Raw genomic sequence first — 22,886 nt, 5'->3', positions numbered from 1 at the left:
TCCTAATTTAAATTAAATAAATATTTATTTTTACACAACTGAACTAAAGCATTTTCAAAAAGACAGGTTTTGTTTCACAAACTTTCTCCAGCTCTTAAAACAAAAGGTCTAAATTAAGTCTTAGTACAAGATGTAATACCCAGAGATTATACATTTTTCTCAAAACCCTTTGAAAGTACTGGTAGTTAATTACGGTTTTATACATTTTGCGTTCAAATAAATAGGTTTGTGTTTAGTTTCGATTGCCAAAGCATGATAATACGTGTGGCACATAGAGAAACTAGTGTGTGTGGCGCAGTGGGGGATGATGATGATGACCAGTGAGCGCGCACGATCCTCAGGCGCTACACGGGCTCAACGGTGCAGGTCACTGTATATAACCCTTAACTATTATAACTGAAAAGCTGATGCACGATTTTTACAGGAGCTTACTCTGAAATGTGGCCAAGTTCATGAGTCGACGGTAAGTTTACGGGTTTGTTATCTTAAATGTGCGTTGGCTGCTGTCTTTCCCATCCTGACGCCTCAGTCTTGTTTGGGTCCTTTAAGAAGTGCATGTTTATCTTGGGCCATAAAGCCGACATAAACATTTAATGATTTTACACTCCTTTTGATCTGCATTCACTCGGGGCCACACACACGCATCTATTGTACACGCTTCAAATGTGACTGTGAATGTGTTTCCGGATCTGTGTCTCTTTTTAAAACCTAAATTTGGAGCAACAAGATGCTTTCATTAAGATCTTTTCGCGTCTCATCATGGCAGCACAAGATGTGCTGATGAACAAATAACACTTATTTTTCTTTGTAACACAAACACTCTGCATTTACAACGACACATAGATAAATTATATATATATAACAACACCTGTACGTTAAGCTCCGGTAGCTATTGTTAAATTGTATAGTGCAGTACATAAAGAAAACGTCGTAAAAGCTAATTCTAATTCTATATATATATATATATATATATATATATATATATATATATATATATATATATATATATATATATATATATGTATGTATATTTGACAAAACTAATATGAATAAATTGTATTGAATTTGTATGTTTTGCTGTTTCATGAATTGTTTTAATTCATGTAATATACTTACGTTAATAACATTGTTTATCAGTTTAAATCTGTTTATTTTCATGAAAAGCTTATAATATGTTAAATTGCGTGCAACGTGCACTCATTTCATGAGTAATGAATGTGTAATTAGTATCTTGTTATAGATTGTGAGCCTGTGTTTTGCCTGCAGTATTACATTTAAATTTTAATGCATTCATTTCTAAGACCTCTAAATGGTCAGCATGATGAAAACTTTGCTGGAAAAAAAAACCTGTTTTACACAACTTAAGACATGCCTTCTGCCCTCTGAATGACAGTTCATACTTTTTTGTATGTAAAAGGTTGAGGTGCATGTCTTTTTACAGTGAAATCTTTAATGATTTTATTTTTAATTAATTAAGCGTTAGAATAAATTTTAACAACATTTACTGGACTAAAGCAACTTTCAGGATTCAAGATTCAAGATTTTTATTCGTCACAGACACAGTTATATAGAGAATATATAACCAGCAGTGAAGTGTAAGTCAGGTCCGCTCCATGGACAGTGCAATTATTAAAAAATACAACACAGAGGAGAATATACATAAATATAGGTATGAAAGAATTAAATAAAAGTAAACAAAAATAAAATGTGCATGAAAGTATACTGTAGACTTAAATATTAAGATACACAGGAATGTACAAGAGACAAATGTGCAAACAGGTTGTACATGGTTGTCATGTAGCAGCAATAAAAAAACTAATAAAAAAAATAAAAAACAAAGTGCTGTGTGCAGTGACACTGTCAATATGAGGTAGAGAATAATGACTATATTACTGATTATTAAGTGATTATTAAGTGGAGTCCTGTTGATGTTTTTGCCTTCAGGCTACAGAAATGCTTAAGAAGCTGAGTGAAAAGACAGTTTGAGTTTAGGCTTTTGCAGTGTTGAGGTAGATGTCTGCAGATGGAAGAGCCTGGGCGCTCAGAAAGCGCACAACTCCTGCTTTGCAACGTCTTTGCCCCTGAATGGCTTTCAGGTATTGTTTACAAAACTTAATGCTAAACCAGCTCAGTTGCTTGCTCGGGTAGCGTGTTTACAAAACTTAATGCTACATCTGTGAACTAGCTGATGTCAGATGAACTTGCCCGAAACATGTCCCAGTCTACATCATCAAGAGCCGCCTGTAGCATAGCTTCTGAGTGGGAAGACCAGCGTGTCACCACCCTCTGCACCAGGGGATCTTGAATGAGCCTATAAAATATGATATAATCTTTTGAGAAACATTTGTTTGAACATCTTGCAGTCATCATTGTGTTGCATTGCATTTTTGCCACCACAATTAAAACTGCACAAAACTAAGCATTTAAATATCATCTCACTAAGACATTTTATTTGTGCATATAGAGCAACAATTGATATTTTTGTACATATCTGCTATGCTGTTATAAAGATCTCATTGTTTTACTTTACAAGAATTCAGAATTTCATCTTACTTGTATGCCTTATAAATAACAGGAACTGCACCAAATTGCATATTTTTGCTCAGGTTTTGGCCTCAATAATATTGTTGTTATCGTTACTATTTTTAAACTTGCCTAAAAATAATTTGCCTAATAATAAATGATTTAATAAATTGTTCCATCTCAAATATTTTTTTTCTGACTTTTACTTAATATGTCAGTCTTTACAGGGTTGAACAATTATTAATTATAACAAATTATATTAATTATAATTTTGATTTGGCAGCAAAGAGCAAAAGAGTTGATGTGGGTAGAGAATAGAATATACTAGTTCAAGGTTAGTTAATCTAGATAAAGTGTTCATCTAATGCTTATTTACATGTATTTGTTTCTAACATTTCATTTGCAAAACCAGTTAAATAAAACATATTTATGGTCACCTGTAATCTTCTCACTGTGTTTTTATATAGTCGTTTTTGTTTTCTTGTTTTAGGATGACATTTTTTTTCGTTCCTCATTTCGGGTCTTGTCACTTGTGCAGTATGTCTGCCACAGAACAAAACCTCTTGTATTCTGGCCTATGTGGAATACAAAATGGTTCATTTGAAAACACTTCTTCCTCTTCCCTTGTTATAAGGAAGTATGAGGTTAACTTGAAAATGTTATTAGTTACAAGCACAGCTTCTGCCTTTCGCTTTGTTGCAATTTAAGCCTGTTCAACAGGTTTCATACTTTCAAAAATAGAAGAAATGGCAGGTTCCAGGTTATATACTGTATGGATTTAGATTCATTTTATTTGTGTACATGTGTCTATGTGTGTTCAGGAGGAGGACTGTTTGTAGCGTACACGGGGACTTCACCATTTTGTCTCCTCATGGAGCGACTCTACTGGGTTCGCCACAGATGTCTGCAGCTGATTTCCACAGACAGGAGGAGGGGCTGGTACTCTTCTCCTTCATCACTTCCCCCTAAGAGTAGTCTGGATGCTCAGGACCCTCTGTTTCAGCGACACAGTGGAAAGAGAAGAGTGGTGGTGTCACGATGTGGTCCACACCAAGCGGAGTACCACAGCTTCTCAAAGGGCTTTCAAGACAACAGCATCCGCACCACCAAGTACACCCTCATCAGCTTCATACCCATGAATCTGTTCCAGCAGTTTCACAGGTCAGATGAAATATTTTAAGCTGAATGTATCATGTATCTTCTAAATTATTTGATGGATTTAGTTTTTTGTGTGTGTGTGTCCCTGACACATTTGGTTTCTGCTAACAGAGCGGCAAATCTGTACTTCCTGTTTCTGGTGTTGCTGAACTGGGTCCCAGTAGTGGAAGCATTTCAGAAGGAGATTACTATGATCCCTCTAGCCGTGGTGATCACCGTCATTGCCTTCAAAGATGCCATGGAGGACTACAGACGTTACCGCTATGACAAGAAAATAAACAACACACTGACACATGTCTACAGCGGGTCAGTATGTGTTCATCCCTGATTGTTAGTATGATGTGGTCGATGATAAGACTTTCATAACCATGTGACACTTTTTCTGTTTCTGTGTGGGTGTTTTGGGTGAGTTTTGTAACTTCCTTACTTGTCTGATTAGAGGAATACACATAGCAACTTTTATTTGGTTATTTCCCTGTATTTTCCCCATATTGCATCATGACCTGTTTCAGGGAAAATGCCTAAATCATCCATAATGTTTGTTAAATCAAGTGATTTTGATTTGCAAGACCACTGTCTGTTGTCTTTTTCACATTGCAAATAAAAATGACTATTCAACTGATGGATAAAAGTAGTGGCATGCAATCTGCTATGCGAAAATTTGTATGATTACAAAGTGATTTATAATTGGTCAAAATATACAACATTGTGAGACCACTCAGCCATCTGTCAATTCATTTTCATTTTGTTACTTTGACCAAAATCCATTTGATGAAGCTGTTTGGAATAAATGTCATGTCAGTATTATTTATACATTATAATATTATTTATTCATACTTTGAATCATTTTATTTTAGTCTTACCTTTAGTACTTTTATCACTTTAACTAACAATTCAAAATTTTAAAAATCTTAAAATTTTAGTCTTACCTTTAGTACTTTTAGTATTTTAACATATTTAATTTCAGTTAGTTAACAAGGCAAAATTTGTAATTTTGTAAAGTTTTTCACAAATGTATTTTATTTCAGCTTTATTTTAATTAATGAAAATTTCTTAAATTTTTTTAAACTTTAAAGTTTTTTTAAAAAAACTGTTTTAGTTTACATTTAAATCTTTCTTTACAATAACACTCTTTGGAAAGACTTTCACCATGACAAAATATGTATGTTAGGTTTACAGCTTGAGACAGCTTGCTTAATTTGTGCCTTTGGTTTCGGATAAAATGTGATGACTTCTGATTTGTTATTCATCTTGTGACAGTGGCATTTTAAAGAGGTCATATCATGAAGAACAAATTTAAATATATCATATCATTAATAACAAACACTAATCTAAACAGCCAATATCTCAGAACAAAAATCAGAACTGTTATTATCATTACAAAGTATTCAAATGGCTCAGACGCTGATTCAGTGCTCAACTGGACTCCGCCACCAGCACTTTTGTTTTATACCACAACCATGAAACTCCCCAATGTTATTATCATTACAAAGTATTGACTGTTGACACAGGTTCACAAACCAAACACTGTGCCTCTGAGATAAGGAGATCATTTCCAAGAAATAGCATTGCATAATTTCCAAATTGTGCAAAATTTATTTCTAGGCTGTCAAGGACTTTAGCCATTAGAATGAAAGATTCTCCTCTGTTCCTTCGACTTATATGTAAAGACGTTAGCTGATAAAGGGTCTGTTTCTTAAACAGTGCTTCAGTATTACCTTGGAGGGATATTTTAAAGAGCTCTAGTGTCTTGATGTGAAATTTCAAATGTAGTTGTGAAAGTGTGTGATGTCACAGCTAAGCCCCTCCCACCCCTATAGCCAGTGGTCTTTTCTTGCAACAAGACATCTGACAGAGGACACCTTGCTTTCCCTTCATCTATGTTTGACTATAGCCACTGTAAAACACTAAAAATATCTCACATATCTACAACATGCAATTAATAATTAGATAAAGTAATGCTTGTAATTGTATGCAGTCCATATTACGTTTTATAGTAATAATATTAACAATCTAGGCTTCAAAAGTCCAGAGCTCCTTAGATGATAGATGACTTGTGTTCCCTGTCAGGGATAAACATTACACTGCAAACTGGTCGCTTATTTACCAGCCCTCAGTTTTCCTTGTCTAAAAACTGCCTCTGAGTCATAAAAAGCTCTACGTCTACTTTGTTTATGATGCCTGGGAGTGTTTCCTGGATAAGGAGCGGCCTGGTCTGCATATTGTAGATTATTACAGGTTTCTGAGCAACACACATTACTGTTGAGACAAAGGTTTGGAAGAGCATAATGTTTCTCAGGTGTCAGATCTTGCATGTGTTGATCTGGGCTTGGACAGAATCAGAAACATGAATTTGACCAGTGATGGTGAGACCTGTTGGACATGCTCGGGATAGAGAATCTGCCTAAATTGGCTGGTCCATTCTTACAGACTGTGTCTCTAGAGCGGAAGAGTCCAGCTGCCATGATTCAGCAGTTGGAGCAAGAACATGGAGGTGGCATGACAAAAGATCTGACCAAAAACAGAAAGGTTGTCATGCCAAGTTGGACTGAAGATGAAGAAATAAAGGAATTAAAACAGTCTTACAGCAGGAATAAGGTCCGGACGACCAAGTACACCTTTCTATCATTCATCCCCAAGAATCTTTTTGAGCAACTTCATCGTTTTGCCAATGTATACTTCATCTTTTTGGGCGCATTGAACTTTGTGCCTATTGTAAATGCATTCCAGCCGGAGATCTCGATCATTCCTATTGTCTTTGTGATGTCCATAACTGCTGTTAAAGACCTTTGGGAGGACCAACGTCGGAGGAAGTCTGACCAACAGGTCAATAACCTCTTATGTGATGTCTTTGACAGGTAAACGCATGAAACTTTCTGAATGTCATAATTGAAAATATATGTATAGCACACACAGTCTACAGCTGCATAAGACATTTTGTACTTTTACCATGTGGCACTGCAGCTGATATCTGCTCTGTGGATCATAGTATAGTGCATATATAGTTAAAGTATTATTTAACCTAGCTTTGAGGTGTCTTGCCCCAGATATTTCACTTTTGACAGTTTCTTGATCCCAACACCGGCTTGTTCCTTAAACAGTCAGATGTGTGGCTTCATAACTTCATGGGATGTGCCAAATCCAATAAACATTGATTTTTCCAAATACAGTCATTTGGATTTGCATGGTAAAGTGTCAGAGTTCCACTGTTTCTTTAAATTTGTGTTGTTAAAACTGCTAAACCATAGTTGGTGGGCTCGTATGTCTATTTCTAATCTGTATCCTGTGCTGTAACCCGTGTGCGTCATTTTTTATTAGCGTAGCTGTTAGTCAGTGGTTAGCATGATGTATAGCTGTTATCGAACGGTTTGTCCTTTATAATTGAGTGAATATCTCTTGATCAGAGGTTGTGTGTGTGTGTGTGAAAACAATGGCATATTTTCACGGATAAATTATTATTGTGTGTGTGTGTGTGTGTGTGTGTGTGTGTGTGTGAAAACAATGGCATATTTTCACAGATAAATTATTTGATTCATATTTTGTACTTCCCATGAAAAGACTGTATAGTGTGATTTCTCAGAATCACACTATGACCTTAAAAGGGTCAAAGCAAAAATCGAATGCTCCAATGCTATTGTTGAATTGAGAATGTATTTTTAAAGGGATAAGGGTGTATCTGTAGCATGTTGCTATTATATACAGTGTAAAGTCAACAGTCTGTAAATGGCAGGTATGAAAACACTATTTATATTTTGCCTTCTTGCACTAATGGCCTGAAAAATATTGTGCCAAAACGTTGAATTATCCAACATTTGGCTCTAGATAAGCTGTTAATGCTGCTCAGATTAAAAAGGCTCCCTTGTGATTGTCTTGCCACAGGGGGTCATATTAGTTTTCCTGTTATGGAGCTGTTGCTGTGGGTGACAATGACGCTCAGCGTTTGCTTGATTACTATGGCACTGAAGCTGGTGTGTTTAGTTCAGTAGGCACTAGCAGTAATGTTTGAATTGTGTGTGTGTGTGTTGTGCTTAAATCATATTGCACATCAATGCACAGAAACAAAGCATCATTGGAAATGCATATACCTTTATGTTTTTATCAAATGGGATGGCGCTTCATGTATATATTAAGTGCTTTGTTTCACAATGGTTCTGCAAATATTCAGTTAAACCACGTGCAAGACTGGTTTTCAGTGCCATCGATACCGTGAGGGCTGTTTTAACTAATACGTTTTATACAACCATGCATGAAACTTATTTTGATACCAAATTGTTGTGATTTTTTTTAAATGTTATTTTGAAAATGGCCATTTAGAAAAGTTAAACAATTAATGAAGTACTGGTCTGTGTTATGTGTCAGTTTCTAGAAAGTGCCTTTTTTCAATTGAATTTTTTTTACAGAGACTTGCTTATGTGATTTTCTTATTTATTGTCTCAAATATTGACAATGAAATCGATATTTGAATTCTGTTGTTCATCCAATATTAATAGTGAATCCAAATAAAGAGTGTGTGTGTGTGTTTGTGTTGAAAGCAGAAGCGGTATGTGGAGCGGCGCTGGGCAGATGTATGTGTCGGTGATCTGATTCGTCTCTGCTGTAATGAGATCATTCCTGCTGACATGGTGCTGCTGCACTCATCTGATCCTAACGGAGTGTGTCATATCGAGACGGCCAACCTGGATGGAGAAACCAACCTCAAGCAAAGGCAGGTGGTCCGTGACCTGCCACAGGTGTGTGGCCAGTCTATCCATTTCATCATCTTCAAAATAGGTGAAATAAAATATGAAAGAAGTTTTGCTAAAAAAGGTCAGAGTTTTTTTGTATTAAAATCTATTAAAATCTGTCATCTATGATTCTGTGTTTCTGAATTTTTGAATTCTGAACAATGCCTGATGAAGGTCCAAAATTTACAAGTTATGATTTACAAGCTATAGCAGTGTGCGGAATTCATTTATTTTTATTGGACTGTTTGATTTTCTTTTTAAATACGCACCTGCTTTTATGATTTACTAGGAGTTGGTGGTGGCATTTCATTTTTTATTTTGAATTTCTGAATTAAAATAAATATTCTTGTGAGGCATTATGTAGGGTGTGACCATCCTTCATTATGAAGAAAAATGTCTGATGAAATGCTGAATTTCTTTACTTTGTAAAATGAATTTTCATGAAATCTTAATGAAAAAGTTTAAAAATGTGATGTGATCTTCCTTTAGGGATCTGAATTTGTTCCAGAAAACTACAGCAGTCGCATTGAGTGTGAAAATCCCAACAATGACTTGAGACGGTTCAGAGGTTTCATGTGAGTAAAGCAGTCAAATCCTTCTGTAAATGAACAAGGCTGGAGACTTTTTTTTAATGAAAATAATAGTGACTAGTTTTTTTTTTTTTACACAGGGAGCATCCTGGTAAAGTGCGGGTTGGACTCCACAGTGAAAACCTGCTCCTGAGGAGCTGCACTGTGAGGAACACAGAGACTGTGATTGGCATTGTGGTCTATGCAGGTCACTTTCACATCTTTGCACTCAGTGATCAACTTCAGATAGGATAAGCTCATTGTATCATTATAAAGAGCTCGACTGAGCAATAAAAGAGCTTGTATGTGTGTGTTTTCAGGTCATGAGACAAAAGCAATGCAGAATAACAGTGGGCCGCGCTACAAACGAAGTAAACTGGAGTGCAGACTCAACATGGACGTCCTCTGGTGTGTCGTTTTACTGCTGCTCATGTGCCTTGTTGCTGCTGTAGGTCAGTATTATGGTCACTGACACACTTGGGACAGGATTTAAACTTTTAACACTAGGTTAATGTTATTTATGTGGGTTTATTGAAAATGTGTGTGTGATTTACAGGTCATGGTTTTTGGTTGAGTGAACTACATAATCCCATCTTCATGATCCCTGATGACACACACCCTGCGCTCGCTGCCTTTTACATGTTCTGGACTATGATCATTGTTCTGCAGGTGAGTGATAGTGGGCAGAAACATTTGATATCTACACAAACACATGCATTTGATATTCAAGTAAACTACTGGTGAAATTTTTTAATATTTTAGAGGTTTATTTATAGATAGAGGTCTCTTTTGCTCACCAAGGATGTTTAATTAAAAATACAGAAAAGAAACATTAATATTGTGAAGCATTTTTACAATTTGAAACTATTTTGTATTTGAATATATATTAAGGTGTATTTTATTTCTGTGATGGCCAAGCTTAATTTGCCGCAGGCATTACTTCAGTCTTCAGTGTCACATGATGCTTTACCATGTCAAGAATAATAGAGTTAAATCGGTTAAACAGATAATCACTTTTATGCTTGCTAAAGTATATTCCTAGAATATCTGACATTGCAGGCCTCCTCTTCCTCTGTTTCCCTCTGGTGCAGGTGCTGATTCCCATTTCCCTCTATGTGTCGATAGAGATTGTGAAGCTGGGACAGGTGTATTTTATTCAGAATGATTTAGATCTGTATAACCCCGTACTAGACACAGGAGTGCAGTGCAGAGCATTGAACATCACAGAAGATCTTGGACAGATCCAGTACCTGTTCTCTGACAAGACGGGAACCCTCACAGAGAACCGCATGCTGTTCCGCCGCTGCACTGTTGCGGGAACTGAGTACCCTCACCATGAGAACGGTCCGTCTACTTCATAACAGCCTTCAAAATATACTGACTGATTCTGAGGGTGTGCCGTGTATAAGAATAAAAGATGAAACTTTTCAATTAAAATGTTCAATTGATTGATTGGCTTACTTTTGATTTCAATATTGGTTAAGAATACTGTTGATTTATAGTCTAAAAAGATTTTACAGTATATTTTTTAAGGCTGTCAAACATGCTAACTTAAGTTATTCATAAATTCAGCTGTCTGAAAATTGGAAATAAATCATGGGATAAGTAGTGATTATATGTACAGCCATAAATCGAAAAAATATATATAATATATATATATATATATATATATATATATATATATATATATATATATATATATATATATATATATATATGCATATATACATACATACATACACAAAATGTTTCAGTTTTTGGAGTAAAATTATTTTATTTTGTTCAGCTTACTATTTTTTTTTTTTTTTACGTTTTCCCTCTAAATAACTTGTGCTGTTTAAGATTTTGAAAGTGTTCTAATCATAATGATTTAATGTTTGCTGGTCTCATGCTTATGATAATGTTTGCTTGTTACTCTTCAGGAATTTCTCTGGAACGGTATGAGGAGCAGGGCTGTGGCGATGCCGATCACTCTCTCACCCTGAGGTCACGCACTAGCGGGAAGTCTCTGAGCTGTAAATCCCTCAGCTGCAACCGGAGTTCAGTGTCCCTCAATACCCTCACTGCAGAGTCTGACACACACTCAGTCCACGACACACTCCGCAGACACACACCTGGAGCCTTCAGCAGCACCATGGTGAGAAAAGAACAGACTTATCTTCAACATTTACTGTTCATGTGTACTTTTCCATGTCTTTATTACTTTATTCCCTGTTTTAGTCGTCTACTAATTTTTTGTATTTATTGTCACTTATATGAAGTTGTGTATGTAATTGTCATTTTTTTTCTTTAGGAGTGTGCTGTTGTTCCAGACCCTCAGCTTCAGGCGAAGCTGAACACCCTGTCTTCACCCATGCGTTCGCCTTTCCGACAGGAAGCTGCTGAAATCTCTCACATACTGGACTTCTTTCTCGCCCTCACTGTCTGCAACACTGTAGTAGTTTCCTCACCCACTCAGCCAAGACATGTGGTAAGATCCAAATCTCTCAACTGAGTCTCAAACTCATGCTATCATTCACCCCATCCAACATAGAATATTGTTCACTGTAGTGTGCTGTTTTGTAGTTTGAACAACTCAAAATGATTTAAAGCTTTCTGTTTGCCAGGTATTTTAGTAGTGGTGCTTTAAATGGTGTTTTTACAGGCTTCTGGGCTTTTAACTATCTTTAAATTCATCCCCCTTAACGCTCTGGTGCTGCATGCTGTGATACGCGTTCACGCGGCATCATATATTGTCATATTGTCAGAACAGGCCGTAATATTAATAATATTACTGTTCTTTTCTCTTTTTTTGTCTCTTAGAAATGCACATTTAGCTTGAGTTGACAGTATTAGTTGCTTGACTTTGGGTGCAGGTGTAAATTTATGTTGATTAACAAAAACAGTAACATCTGTGAAAACTGTAACAGCTTCATTTTTATATGGTGAAATTTAATTATTGAACTGTTTGAGTTTTATTAAAATTAACCATTGGTCTTCCATAGTAGCATACATTTTGATCATGATAACCACAGTTAAAACCACACATGCAGCGCCTAAATAAATATCATGGTAAAACTGTAACTACTGTATATGTCTTCTAGGTATTTGTATGAAAAACAGTACTCTAAATACATTTAGTATAAATGCACAAACACTATAGCTTAATCACAAAAAATACTGCAATTATATTCCTTTACACCTTTAATACATGCCTACATTAATAACATAATAAAGTTTCATACTGTATGTATATCCCACATCTCTGCCACAATACCTGTGAATATTAACATCCCTTACTAAAAAATAGTATACTTCAAGTTTATTTTATTAAGTATACTTAAGTAAAGTTCAACAATCCCTTACTAAAAAATAGTATACTTCAAGTTTATTTGATTAAGTATACCTAAATAAAGTTCAAGTATATTTTTAAGTATACTTTATGTAGCAAGTATACAAATATCAGTGTTCTAGTAGTATACTTGTAAGTGTACTGTTTCAATAATTCTTGGGACTAAATTGGCCCACTTTTATAGTATATAAAAGTATACTTTTAAGTATACTTTAAGTATAACAATAGCAAACTTTGAGTACACAACTAGTTTAACACTATGTTTGTATTTTTTACTGCAATTATACTAAAAGTGAACTTATAGGTATACTGATAGTTTATTAATTAAATATTAAATGTTTATTAATTAAATATTTTGTACACTTTGAAGTATAACTTTGTTATACTAGTAAACTACTAGTTTAGTAGTTTTATACTGCAAGTATACTCATAAGTTTTCTTTAAATGAACTTTGCATCATACTTTAATATACTACTATGTCCCTATTTAGGTATTAATTTGTATATATTTTGTTATAAGAATATCTGAACATACAAAACATCCAGAGAAAGAACAAAACATTTTATTCTAGCTTCATGCATTCTTTTTTTAAACACTTTAATGTGGGTAAGTTTCATAAAAAAATAAAGAAATTACATTTTAAACTAAAAGCTGAAAAAAGACTATGAATTGGATTCAGAATGATAATCAAAACGTAGATGGAGTCGATCAACACCTCAAAGCTTGTCTGTAATGATTACCTCTTCATCAGTCGACATTTTATTCCATAACGTTACCGTTTTGATGCTGTTTCATGTCAGATGATCGTGTTAGATTACATGTTTTAGTATCATAGACTGTATAAAAACAGGTTAGTATCTGTTGTGTCTTTTTTTCTTCTTCACTTGTTTTTTTGGGGGGGGGGGGGATTCTGTGCAGAAGATGTGTACCGTATATAAAGAAAACACGGATTCTAGGAGCACAAGTATAGCTCAAATACAGCATATTTAGACTTTTTGTAAGTATAAGTCAAGTATACTTAAATGTCATATTCAGTATATTTCTGAGGAGTACATAAAGCCCATTTCTGAGAAGTACGTAAAAAGTTAACTAAAAGCATACTTTCCTGTTTTTAGTTTAAAAGAAGTATACTAATAGCACACTAGAATAAACTTCTTTTTCGTAAGGGTTGTTGCGCACAGTGTTTCTGTCGTTTGTCAGTGCTGTTTCATCTGACTTTAAACTTGTTTGAATCAGAGAGTCATTTGTGTTCTTTGTTGAATTCAGGTGGTTCACATTGGATCTCTCCATTATTTGAATCTCAGTTAAGTTTGCTGAGCAATCTGATTTCAAGACTTACCTTAATCTGTGCCAGTTTTTAATGTGTATTTCACAAAACATTCATAGCACACCTCCTGCGGATGTCACCTGGCTGGAGTAGACTGGTCTTAGCATTGGGTTTAGCTCCGGGACTTTTCCCAGTGGGCCAGTCAGTTTTTTGCCTGGCTGTCAAAATTAATTAATCTTGAAACATGAAATTACTATCTTTTTTATATAATCATAATCAAATTAGCCAAAATATTAAATAAACTCAATAAAATCATTCAGTGTGGACATTCACAGTATGTGTGTAGTTGTGAATAATATTCATTTGTAATATCAGGTTCAGATGCCCATGGTTCGCACACCCCTGCGCTCTCTAGAGGAGATGAAGGCCATGTTTCAGAAGCTGAGTCTGCCTCGCTTTCCCTCATCACCTAATCGAAACACAGACGCTCTTCCCAGCCTAACCAAGAAACTCTTCACCCGGGGTCGTCCGGCTTCCTACTTCCCTAACAGCAGCCCACAGACACCCATCAAGACCCTACAATCACCCACCATACCCTCTGGCACCCCTTCAGATACCCCGCCCGCTCCCGTCACTCCAGCGCTGTCCAGTGGGGCGTGGGGCGAGGACAGGGACGACATACAAAAGGCCAAAGATAACTCTGCTGAGTCAGAGAGTGATGATGAAGATGAGGCAGAAGAGTTGCTGTACGAAGCGGAGAGCCCGGATGAGGCGGCATTGGTGCAAGCAGCGAAGGCCTATGGGTATACTCTGCTGGGCCGGTCCCCAGAGCAAGTCCTTGTGGCTGTTCCAGGCACTGGGCCGCTGTCTATCGCTCTGCTGCACGTATTGCCATTTCATTCTGCCCGCAAGAGGATGTCTGTGGTGGTGCGTCATCCCCTCACTGGAGAGGTGGTCGTTTACACAAAAGGAGCTGATAATGTCATTATGGAGCTGGCTGAAGCAGCAATACAATGCAAATGCTTCAGATATTGTAAAGTCAGCTTTTGGGCTTAGTTTATTGATGAACACAACTGTTAAGTCACCTTTCCACCTCATTTTATTGATGAACACAACTGTTATGGCGCTTTTCCACTGCATGGTATGACACATCATGACACGGCTTGCTTTTGGGGGGTTTTCCACTGGGTACAGTACCTGGTACCTGGTATTTTTTGAGTACCACCTCGGCTGAGGTTCCAAGTGAGCTGTACCATTACCAAAATGTGAAGTGTAAACCCTGCTGATCACTGATTGGCCAGAGGGAATCATCACTACCTGCGTCATTGGACTCATGACACGAGGCACTAGACCCGCTAGATTAAATCAGCACAGCCAGCGAGGATTGAACCCAACAGTTTCAAACGAGTGCATCTTTTTTAAACAACAAGTGTAATGGCTGTTTCTTGGTCTGTTGAGGAAGTACAGACGAGAGCTTGATGGGACGATGTTTTTTCAGAAGGTCGCAGCAGTAGAGGCACCGCAACTACAATGATATGTCTATAATCCCGCCCACTCTAAAGAGGTACTGAACTGCAGTGGAAACGCAAACTGAGCCGAGCCGTACAATGCAGTTGAAGAGCGCCACTAGAATCAGAGCACCAGAGAACATTTGCTTAAAAACTTTACAAACTTTTGCTTAAAAACTTTACAATCTTTGGAGAACAGAAAATCTGTATTTTTTTCCCACTACAAATATGTAAAACATTCTTAAATCAAGATATATTTACTTACAGAAACAGAATGACGTAACAATTTTACAATTAATTTAAACTCTAAGATTAATTTAAAGGGATAGTTCAGCCACAAATGAAAATTCTGTAGTCATTTACTCAACCTCAGGTTGTTCCAAACCTGTTTGAGTTTTTTTCTTTTTTAGAATGTAAAAGAAGAAATTTTGAAGAATGTGGGTAACCAAGCAGTTGCTTGTCCCCACTGACTTTCTAGTACGAATGGAAAAAATACTTCAGAAGTCAATGGGGACCAGAAACTGTTTGGCTGCATACAATTCATACATGTTTTGGAACAACCTGAGGGTGAGTAAATGATGACAAATTTTTTATTTTTGGGTGAACTATCCCTTTAAGTCTATTATTTTATTTATTGACTTATTTTTTTTATTTAAAAAAGTATCAAAATTAAGTGATTTAAATGTTTACAAGTTTATTTTTCTTTACCCTATTGCAGATATTCTCATATTGCATCTGCTTAGATATAAAGGCTTAAAAAAGGCCTTTTTCTGTTGGTCCAAAAGAGCGAACCACTCTAAAAGGGTGTGGTCACATTTACCTTTGTATGCTGAAAGTCATCTCAACAGGAATCTGTGCAATTGGGAATTCTTTGCCTATGAAATTTCATCAAAGTGTCTACAATCTGACTGTGCCTTGAGACCTCGGAAAAGAACCAAGTGTGAAAACACTGAGAAAAGATCCACTCATGTGTTTGAAGTATGTGTAGTAGATTACAGACATAACACAGCATTCCACAATACAAATTTTATTCAAATCAATCAAAAAAAACATTAAAAATTAAAACAAGTAAAGAAATAGGAAAAATGAAAATTTGCTGTTAATTTACTCTGAGGCCATCGGAGATGCAGGGTAACATGAGCATTAAACTCCCTTGTGATTCATAATATGCAATTCAATGCCATCACTTTGCCAGTCAAATACAGGGAAAACGGATACAGAAAACACCAAATTAGCACCTGTGGCTCCTATGAAGCAAAACAATCAGTCTGTGCAAGAAGCTGAACATTATTTACAACATTATTACCTCTTATCCATAGCTTTAGGCAATTAAGTATTTCATTGTGCAACCCCTCTTGTTATAAATGTAGATGTGTTATTGCCCCAGCAGTGTTGAACTCTATAAACTCATGTATTTGTTTTGACTGTGTGTGCATGTGGGGTGCAGCTGAAGATGGTTTCTCTAGGGAGATCATGGAACGGACGCAGAGACACCTGGACCAGTATGCAAGAGAGGGACTGCGCACTCTCTGTGTTGCTAAAAAAGTAAGCCTTTATTTCTCACTTCGCTTATTTGTAACTTTTAATATCTTCTGTTTGCATACAGCACTGAAATGCCTCTGCATAGAGGTTTAGTCTTGAAAGAAATTGTTGGCATATTGACAGGTATTGGAAGAGCAGGAATACAAAGCCTGGTTGAAGAGACATGAGTATGCAGAAACCAGCATTGAAAACAGAGAAGAGCTTCTGCTTGAATCTGCCGAGAGACTGGAAACTAATCTCACATTATTGGGTGAGATACTAAAGCCTCTTTCACACAGAGATTCTGGAAAATACACAGAGAATGTGATTTTGATTCATTCACACTGCCAGTGATTTTCCGGAATCTGTGCGTGCAATCACAGACATTCCGTAAAGATCCCGTAAAGACACATGACATTAGGATATGACTTGTAATGCATATTTTTTTAATCATGAACATTGATCTGCCTTTAAAACACCCGGTAAAACAGTCACATGGTATTGTGTATCATCACAAGGACACACTCTTTATGGCATTGGTCCTGGCTTTTGTTCACATAGAGCTTGTTCCGGGACTGATCCCAGCAATGTTACTATGTCCCCATACCGGGATCATTCACAGGATCAATCCCGGAACATGTTTGCATTTGTTCAAACAGAAAGCACTGTGGCAATTTTGTGAGATCAACACGCTGTGTGAAATGGACTTAAGACAGTGAAGACAAAAATTAAATTGCCTTAAAACTACATTGTGTGCTGGTTGTCCTAGCCTAATTGTGTCTTGGCTTCCAGGGGCGTCGGGTATAGTAGACCGCCTGCAGGAGGAAGTGCCTGAGACCATTGAGGCTCTGCAGGAAGCTGGGATTAAAGTTTGGGTCCTCACAGGGGACAAACAAGAGACAGCTATTAATATTGCTTTTGCTTGCAAACTCATCAGACCTACAGACCACATACTGATGGCCAATTGTGACAGCAAGGTGAGTAGAGGTGGTGGAAGAAAGAACTTTTTATCCATGGATTATAACAAAATGACAGTAAACACCTTGATACTGTAGCTCTGGCCATTCAATGCAGTTGTTGACCCCAGTAAACAAAACGAAAAACCAAAGAAGGAGAATAGTGCACATGCTCTAAATAATTTGTGCGGTGATGCTTATGTTCAAGCAAACATTTTCCATATCATTGTGACATTTACATATTCTACATATGATGGAATATTATATAATATGTAATATAATTAATAAAAATATATATATCACACTGTTCTGGTTTATATTCACATTTATTGTCTTAATCCCAAACTAATGGGGAGGTAGCAGTTGTACAGTTGTGCAAATTATATATTTATCAAATATTTAAATATAATTTATTTTGTCAATTTAATATTCAGTCTTTTAAGTTTCAGTCTTTTATGTTGCAATTTATATATAACTGGAATCTGAATTATTTTTCTGTGTGTGTGTGTGTGTGTGTGTGTGTGTGGTTTGTCCCTCAGGAAACATGTGAGGCTCGACTTCAGGAGTTACAGCATGAGATCAGACAGGTCACAAAGGAAGGCACACCTGAAGATGATAGTTCTGACAGTGTGTTGGTCATTGACGGCCGTACGCTGGACTACGCTCTGCAGAAGGAGCTACAGGGGTCATTCCTGGACCTCACATGCTGCTGTCGCTCAGTCATATGCTGCAGATCCACCCCTCTGCAGAAGAGCCAAGTAGTGCAGCTCGTCAGAGACAAGCTGAAGGTCATGACCCTGGCTATAGGTGAGTAAGGATGGTGAAAGGTCTGATGAAGGTGTACGGTTGAATATCGGTGTAGAATGTTGTTTGAACTGAAATGTGGGATGCTTATGTTCAGGTGATGGAGCCAATGATGTCAGTATGATTCAAATGGCAGATGTTGGCATTGGCATTTCAGGCCAGGAGGGCATGCAGGTATAGTACAAGCAGAAACCAGGGTTGGGCAACTTTCAGCAATTAAGAATTCACTACCTTCCAATTAATGAGGGTGGATTAAACTGGATTGACAACATTCCCGAATTCCTGAATTTTCTGCATCATTACTCTAGTCTTAAGTGTCACTAATATTTCTTATTATTATCGAACTCTTTCTTTCATCTCTGTCTTGTTCCTTTCATCTCATGCATACTTGGAGAAAAGATAAATAACCACGCTGAAAATATATTATAGGATCATTTATTTTTATAGATTAATATAGAATTAATGAGAAAGAACAACTGTGTAAAATAATATGTGTTTACAGTCCCAGTTTTTACTGATTGTGTGTGTGTGTGTGTATATATCAATTTCTCCTTTTAGTTAATTAAAACCTTGTAGTTCATCTGATAAAACAGATCTCTTTTCCATATATAGGCGGTGATGTCCAGTGACTTTGCTATCTCTAGATTTAAGTTCCTGAGAAAGCTCATTTTGGTTCATGGTCATTGGTGTTACGCTCGTTTGGCTAACATGATCCTCTATTTCTTCTACAAGAATGTGGTGAGTAATACACACATTTACACAGTTCCTCGTTATCTTATGAATCAGTGTGGTCCTGACTTGTTCCTCTTCTTTTCTCTTTTCATGTAGATGTACGTGAACCTTTTGTTCTGGTACCAGTTTTTCTGTGGATTTTCAGGCAACACAATGACCAACTCGTGGGTTTTAATCTTCTTCAACCTGCTTTTCACCTCCGTCCCTCCAATCATATACGGCGTGCTGGACAAAGATGTGTCTGGCGAGATGCTCCTAGAAGTGCCTGATCTCTACAAGTATGGACAAAACTCGGAGGTGGTCATCCTGTCTCACTCGCCATTCTATTGTGTTGTTTGCAGTCTTGTCTTGTACACGGTATGAATATAGTGTTGGCTTATGTGTAGTTATGTGATGCTTGATTTCCAGGCCTATCTTCCGTCAACGTTCTGGCTGAACATTCTCGATGCTTTTTACCAAAGCCTAGTGTGTTTCTTCATACCATACTTTGTAAGTCATTCTAAAGTTCTCCACTTTTCTGAGTATCATAATGTTTAATTTTCAGAGTAGTGCTCACATTTAACAATTTGTATTGTTGTTTTTATGCTATGGGCATATGCAGGGTCTGATATTGGGGTATTCTTCTTTGGCTCTCCAATCAACGGCTCCGCTCTCCTCATCATCCTCCTGCATCAGCTCATAGAGAGTCGCACAGTGGTGAGCCAATCACAGTTGTTCTTTCTCATCTATAATGCTGTGTAATATGTAAAATAAATCTTTAGAATAGTTATAGCATTCCGTGCCAAATGTAACACCAAGTCCACACCAAGTGTGACAATGAAATCTCTTAAAGGGATAGTTCACAAAAATGAAAATTAGCCCATTATTTACTTACCCTCAGGGGGTAAATTATCCCTTTAAACACTAATAATTGAGTTTTCTTAATGTTTTTGGAAGACGTCTGTTATGCTCACCAATGCTAAATTTATTTAATCAAAATGACAATAAAAACAATAATTTTGTGACAAATAACAATTTAAAAGAAGGGCTTTCTATTTTAATATATTTAAAAATGAAATTTAAAAATGTAAAATGTTATTCCTGTTTTGTTTTTAGTTTTTTTAAATTACCTTTCCAACAGTTTAATATGTTAATTTGCCCCACCCACGGTAAAATCCTAGTGGCCCAAGATACAGCTTCGCAAAATTTAACAGTTAAGATTAAATATTAATTTGATTGGCTGTATACATGATGTCATCATTCATCATCATTTAGTGCAGACAGACAAATTTCATCTTGCAGAAAACACCACAGTAACAACACAGTATTGAGTAATTCTTGTCACAAAATGTGCATACCATACCAGGATATTTAATGTCTTCATTTATGGGTGACATATTATTTATCTTCTGCTAATGCTGGTCTTGTGTGATTTTTTTTTCTCTTCCAGACATGGATACATGCTGCACTGCTGCTCTTCAGTGCCTTGTTCTATTATGCTTTTGTCCTGTTGTTGAGCATTATGTGTGTGACATGCAATTCTCCCACAAATCCCTATGGCATTGAGACAAAAGTGATGTCTGAGCCGCTCTACTATTTAATATGTGGATTTACCACAGTCCTGGCCCTGCTACCTAGGTATTACACACACATATCTGAATCAGCTCATTTACATACCAGCAATGCTGCATATATCCTTCACAGTGAAGGCAGGAACCTGCATGCACAAAATTTTATAGTGTAATTTAAGCTAAAGAAGCAACATTAATTACACCATTATTTGAGAACTGTTATTGAAATGCAATCTTGACAAACTAGTTTTCAGCTGTTCCCAATTCAAGTAGATAGGATCTGTTCTTGTATGCCTTTTACCTGCATAGAAAATAGATGCCCGTGGGCATTACCACTATGGCTGGTAAAAAAGACTGGCCAAACTTTATTGGAATCAGTCACTCATGGTTTTATCTTTTCTTAAAGGCAGTTCATAATGGTACAGTGTAATTAACTCTTAGCTCTTTCTGTGTCACAGGATCCTGGTTCGTGCCTTTTGTAACACTATCTGTCCATCTGACCTGGTGAGAGCACAGAAAATGGAGAGACTCTCAGCACAAGACTATTCCATGAGTTTACGGCAGTGGAAGGAGAACAAAGCCAAAGACTGTCCTCCAGACACGTCCCTCAGAACTTCAGTGTGAATGCTGACATGCCCCATTTAACAGATTGTATCGCTGAAGCAGGCACTGTTCTTTCATGACCAATAAGAGAGTTAACTTTGATCATATAAACATGGTCATTAGTTCAAATAGTGACTGCAAATCTTTGCACTTCAATGATTGGCAGATACTCTGACCAGTCAGAAGCCAGATCTGGCTTTTCTCTGCCCAATAAGTGTTTTCGCAGTGATGTACTGTACCTGGGCTCCGTGAACCTTTGGGCATGGAGCTTACAGATGAACTGCATAGCAAACTCATTCCAATCCAGTTATCTCCGAATAGACTTGGAGACTGGCTTCTATAGACAAAAGATATTCAGAGAATTGTTTACATGCCACAAGGCTGTGCCTGTGACATTTTTAATTACAAATGCACTCCAGCATTATGCAAGAAGCGTGCACACTTCCCTTAACACTAACATATGCATAAACTCAAAAATTCCCACAGTCATGTTTCAGATGTTATATTCTATCAAAATGCAAATGACGATCTCTCTGGTTGAGACTATAGGACTGATCAAAAGAAATGATTTATCTTGAGTTATATGAGTTATCTCTTAATAATCAGGAGAAGCATGACTGTCTGTTTGATATCTGATCATGGGGAACTGTAATACCATGAGAGTGAACTTTCCCTGTTTAAGAATAAAATGAGGTGAACATAAATAGGAGCTAATGTATTTGTGACCCAAGGTCCTTGATGTCCATTTGTGTTTTCAATTTGAATGTGAACATGCCGACTGCATGCATTACAAATGGACAAGTTCAGTATTTTGTGATAAATGCTAGATTGCTTTTTATACTTAACTGCAATTTATTTTTATTGCAAAAGAGAATGCTTGACTTTTAGAAATGTGAATAGATAATCCAGAATGATTATCTAAGATGATTTCCAGTCATTGACTGGAAAACATTATTTATCATTTTACATTATTTGAGCCATTTGTAGTATTTGTAAAATTTTCAATAAAACACACACAAAAAAAACTTGACTACTGCTTGAATATGATCATATACACAAACAGGTACCCTAGCCTATGTGTTTTTGTTAATCACTTGTTTTGACTGAGAGATAAGATTTAGCTTTAAAATCCTATTTTGGGCAGTAGGCCTTAAATATAAACAACAGAGGAAAGAAGTTCAGGCTCAATTAAAAGTCTTTATAAACCACTGTAGCTGTATAACTGGCATAACAATAAGTGATAATGTACACTCAGTAGCAGATCGTGAAAGACATGTTTGCTTTATTTTAAGTTCTCTTACATCTTGCTCCACATGTTTCTCAGTTGCTCTACCTGGAGACTTAAATGTAAAATTTAAGATAAACTCATCCATTGTCACAAGATGGCATTGATTAAGTATTTTAACATCCGTTGGTATGTAATCGAAGAGACATGATGTGTAGATGTGTAATAATTTGGCACAGTTCATTTATATGTAAGATATAATATTATATAATACATAAAATATTATATAATACAGTAAACAAGGGCTCACATCTCTGCATGATAGAAAGTTGTCATACACCTATGGTTTTCAGAAGAGCTGTTCTCAAAACCAAGGGGCGTTGGATCCAAATGCAGATAGTACAGTAGCTTTTAA

The 22,886-nt window shown here is 36.5% G+C and overlaps 2 protein-coding genes across 3 annotated transcripts; both read left to right on the top strand.

Moving 5' to 3' along the window:
• The first annotated feature begins 165 nt into the window (after positions 1–165).
• On the top strand, positions 166–22,276 carry LOC109100771 (phospholipid-transporting ATPase VD-like). Of its 2 annotated transcripts, XM_042768752.1 has the most exons (23): positions 166–463; positions 3,345–3,684; positions 3,793–3,988; positions 8,211–8,411; positions 8,895–8,980; positions 9,076–9,182; positions 9,295–9,426; positions 9,531–9,643; positions 10,066–10,318; positions 10,897–11,111; positions 11,268–11,444; positions 13,948–14,574; positions 16,524–16,625; positions 16,746–16,872; positions 17,394–17,578; positions 18,097–18,364; positions 18,459–18,535; positions 18,974–19,099; positions 19,190–19,390; positions 19,502–19,582; positions 19,685–19,789; positions 20,523–20,710; positions 21,102–22,276. In XM_042768752.1, the coding sequence occupies exons 2-23, from the start codon at positions 3,395–3,397 to the stop codon at positions 21,265–21,267; spliced, it is 4,023 nt and encodes a 1,340-aa protein (XP_042624686.1). In that variant the 5' UTR covers positions 166–463; positions 3,345–3,394; the 3' UTR covers positions 21,268–22,276. The 2 variants fall into 2 exon arrangements, with proteins under 2 accessions (XP_042624686.1, XP_042624687.1); XM_042768753.1 differs by lacking the exons at positions 166–463; positions 3,345–3,684; positions 3,793–3,988 and having other exon boundaries at positions 8,359–8,411; positions 8,892–8,980.
• LOC122147202 (phospholipid-transporting ATPase VA-like) lies at positions 5,079–7,088 on the top strand. Its single transcript, XM_042768754.1, has one exon. The coding sequence runs from the start codon at positions 6,064–6,066 to the stop codon at positions 6,541–6,543; it is 480 nt and encodes a 159-aa protein (XP_042624688.1). The 5' UTR covers positions 5,079–6,063; the 3' UTR covers positions 6,544–7,088.
• Positions 22,277–22,886: the final 610 nt, after the last annotated feature.

The sequence above is a fragment of the Cyprinus carpio genome, chromosome A13 (assembly GCF_018340385.1).
Source record: "Cyprinus carpio isolate SPL01 chromosome A13, ASM1834038v1, whole genome shotgun sequence".
Taxonomy (NCBI): Eukaryota; Metazoa; Chordata; class Actinopteri; order Cypriniformes; family Cyprinidae; genus Cyprinus; species Cyprinus carpio.
Note: the sequence above shows the minus strand (reverse complement) of the source record. Positions and strands in the feature narration are given on the sequence as shown.

Bases quoted from the DNA above. Each gene is read 5' to 3' on its own strand.
- LOC109100771 (XM_042768752.1), top strand. From the start codon at position 3,395: ATGGAGCGACTCTACTGGGTTCGCCACAGATGTCTGCAGCTGATTTCC. The intron at 8,412-8,894 runs GTGTGTGGCCAG...ATCTTCCTTTAG, and splicing joins TGGTCCGTGACCTGCCACAG to GGATCTGAATTTGTTCCAGA. The intron at 19,100-19,189 runs GTGAGTAATACA...CTTTTCATGTAG, and splicing joins ATTTCTTCTACAAGAATGTG to ATGTACGTGAACCTTTTGTT.
- LOC122147202 (XM_042768754.1), top strand. From the start codon at position 6,064: ATGCTCGGGATAGAGAATCTGCCTAAATTGGCTGGTCCATTCTTACAG.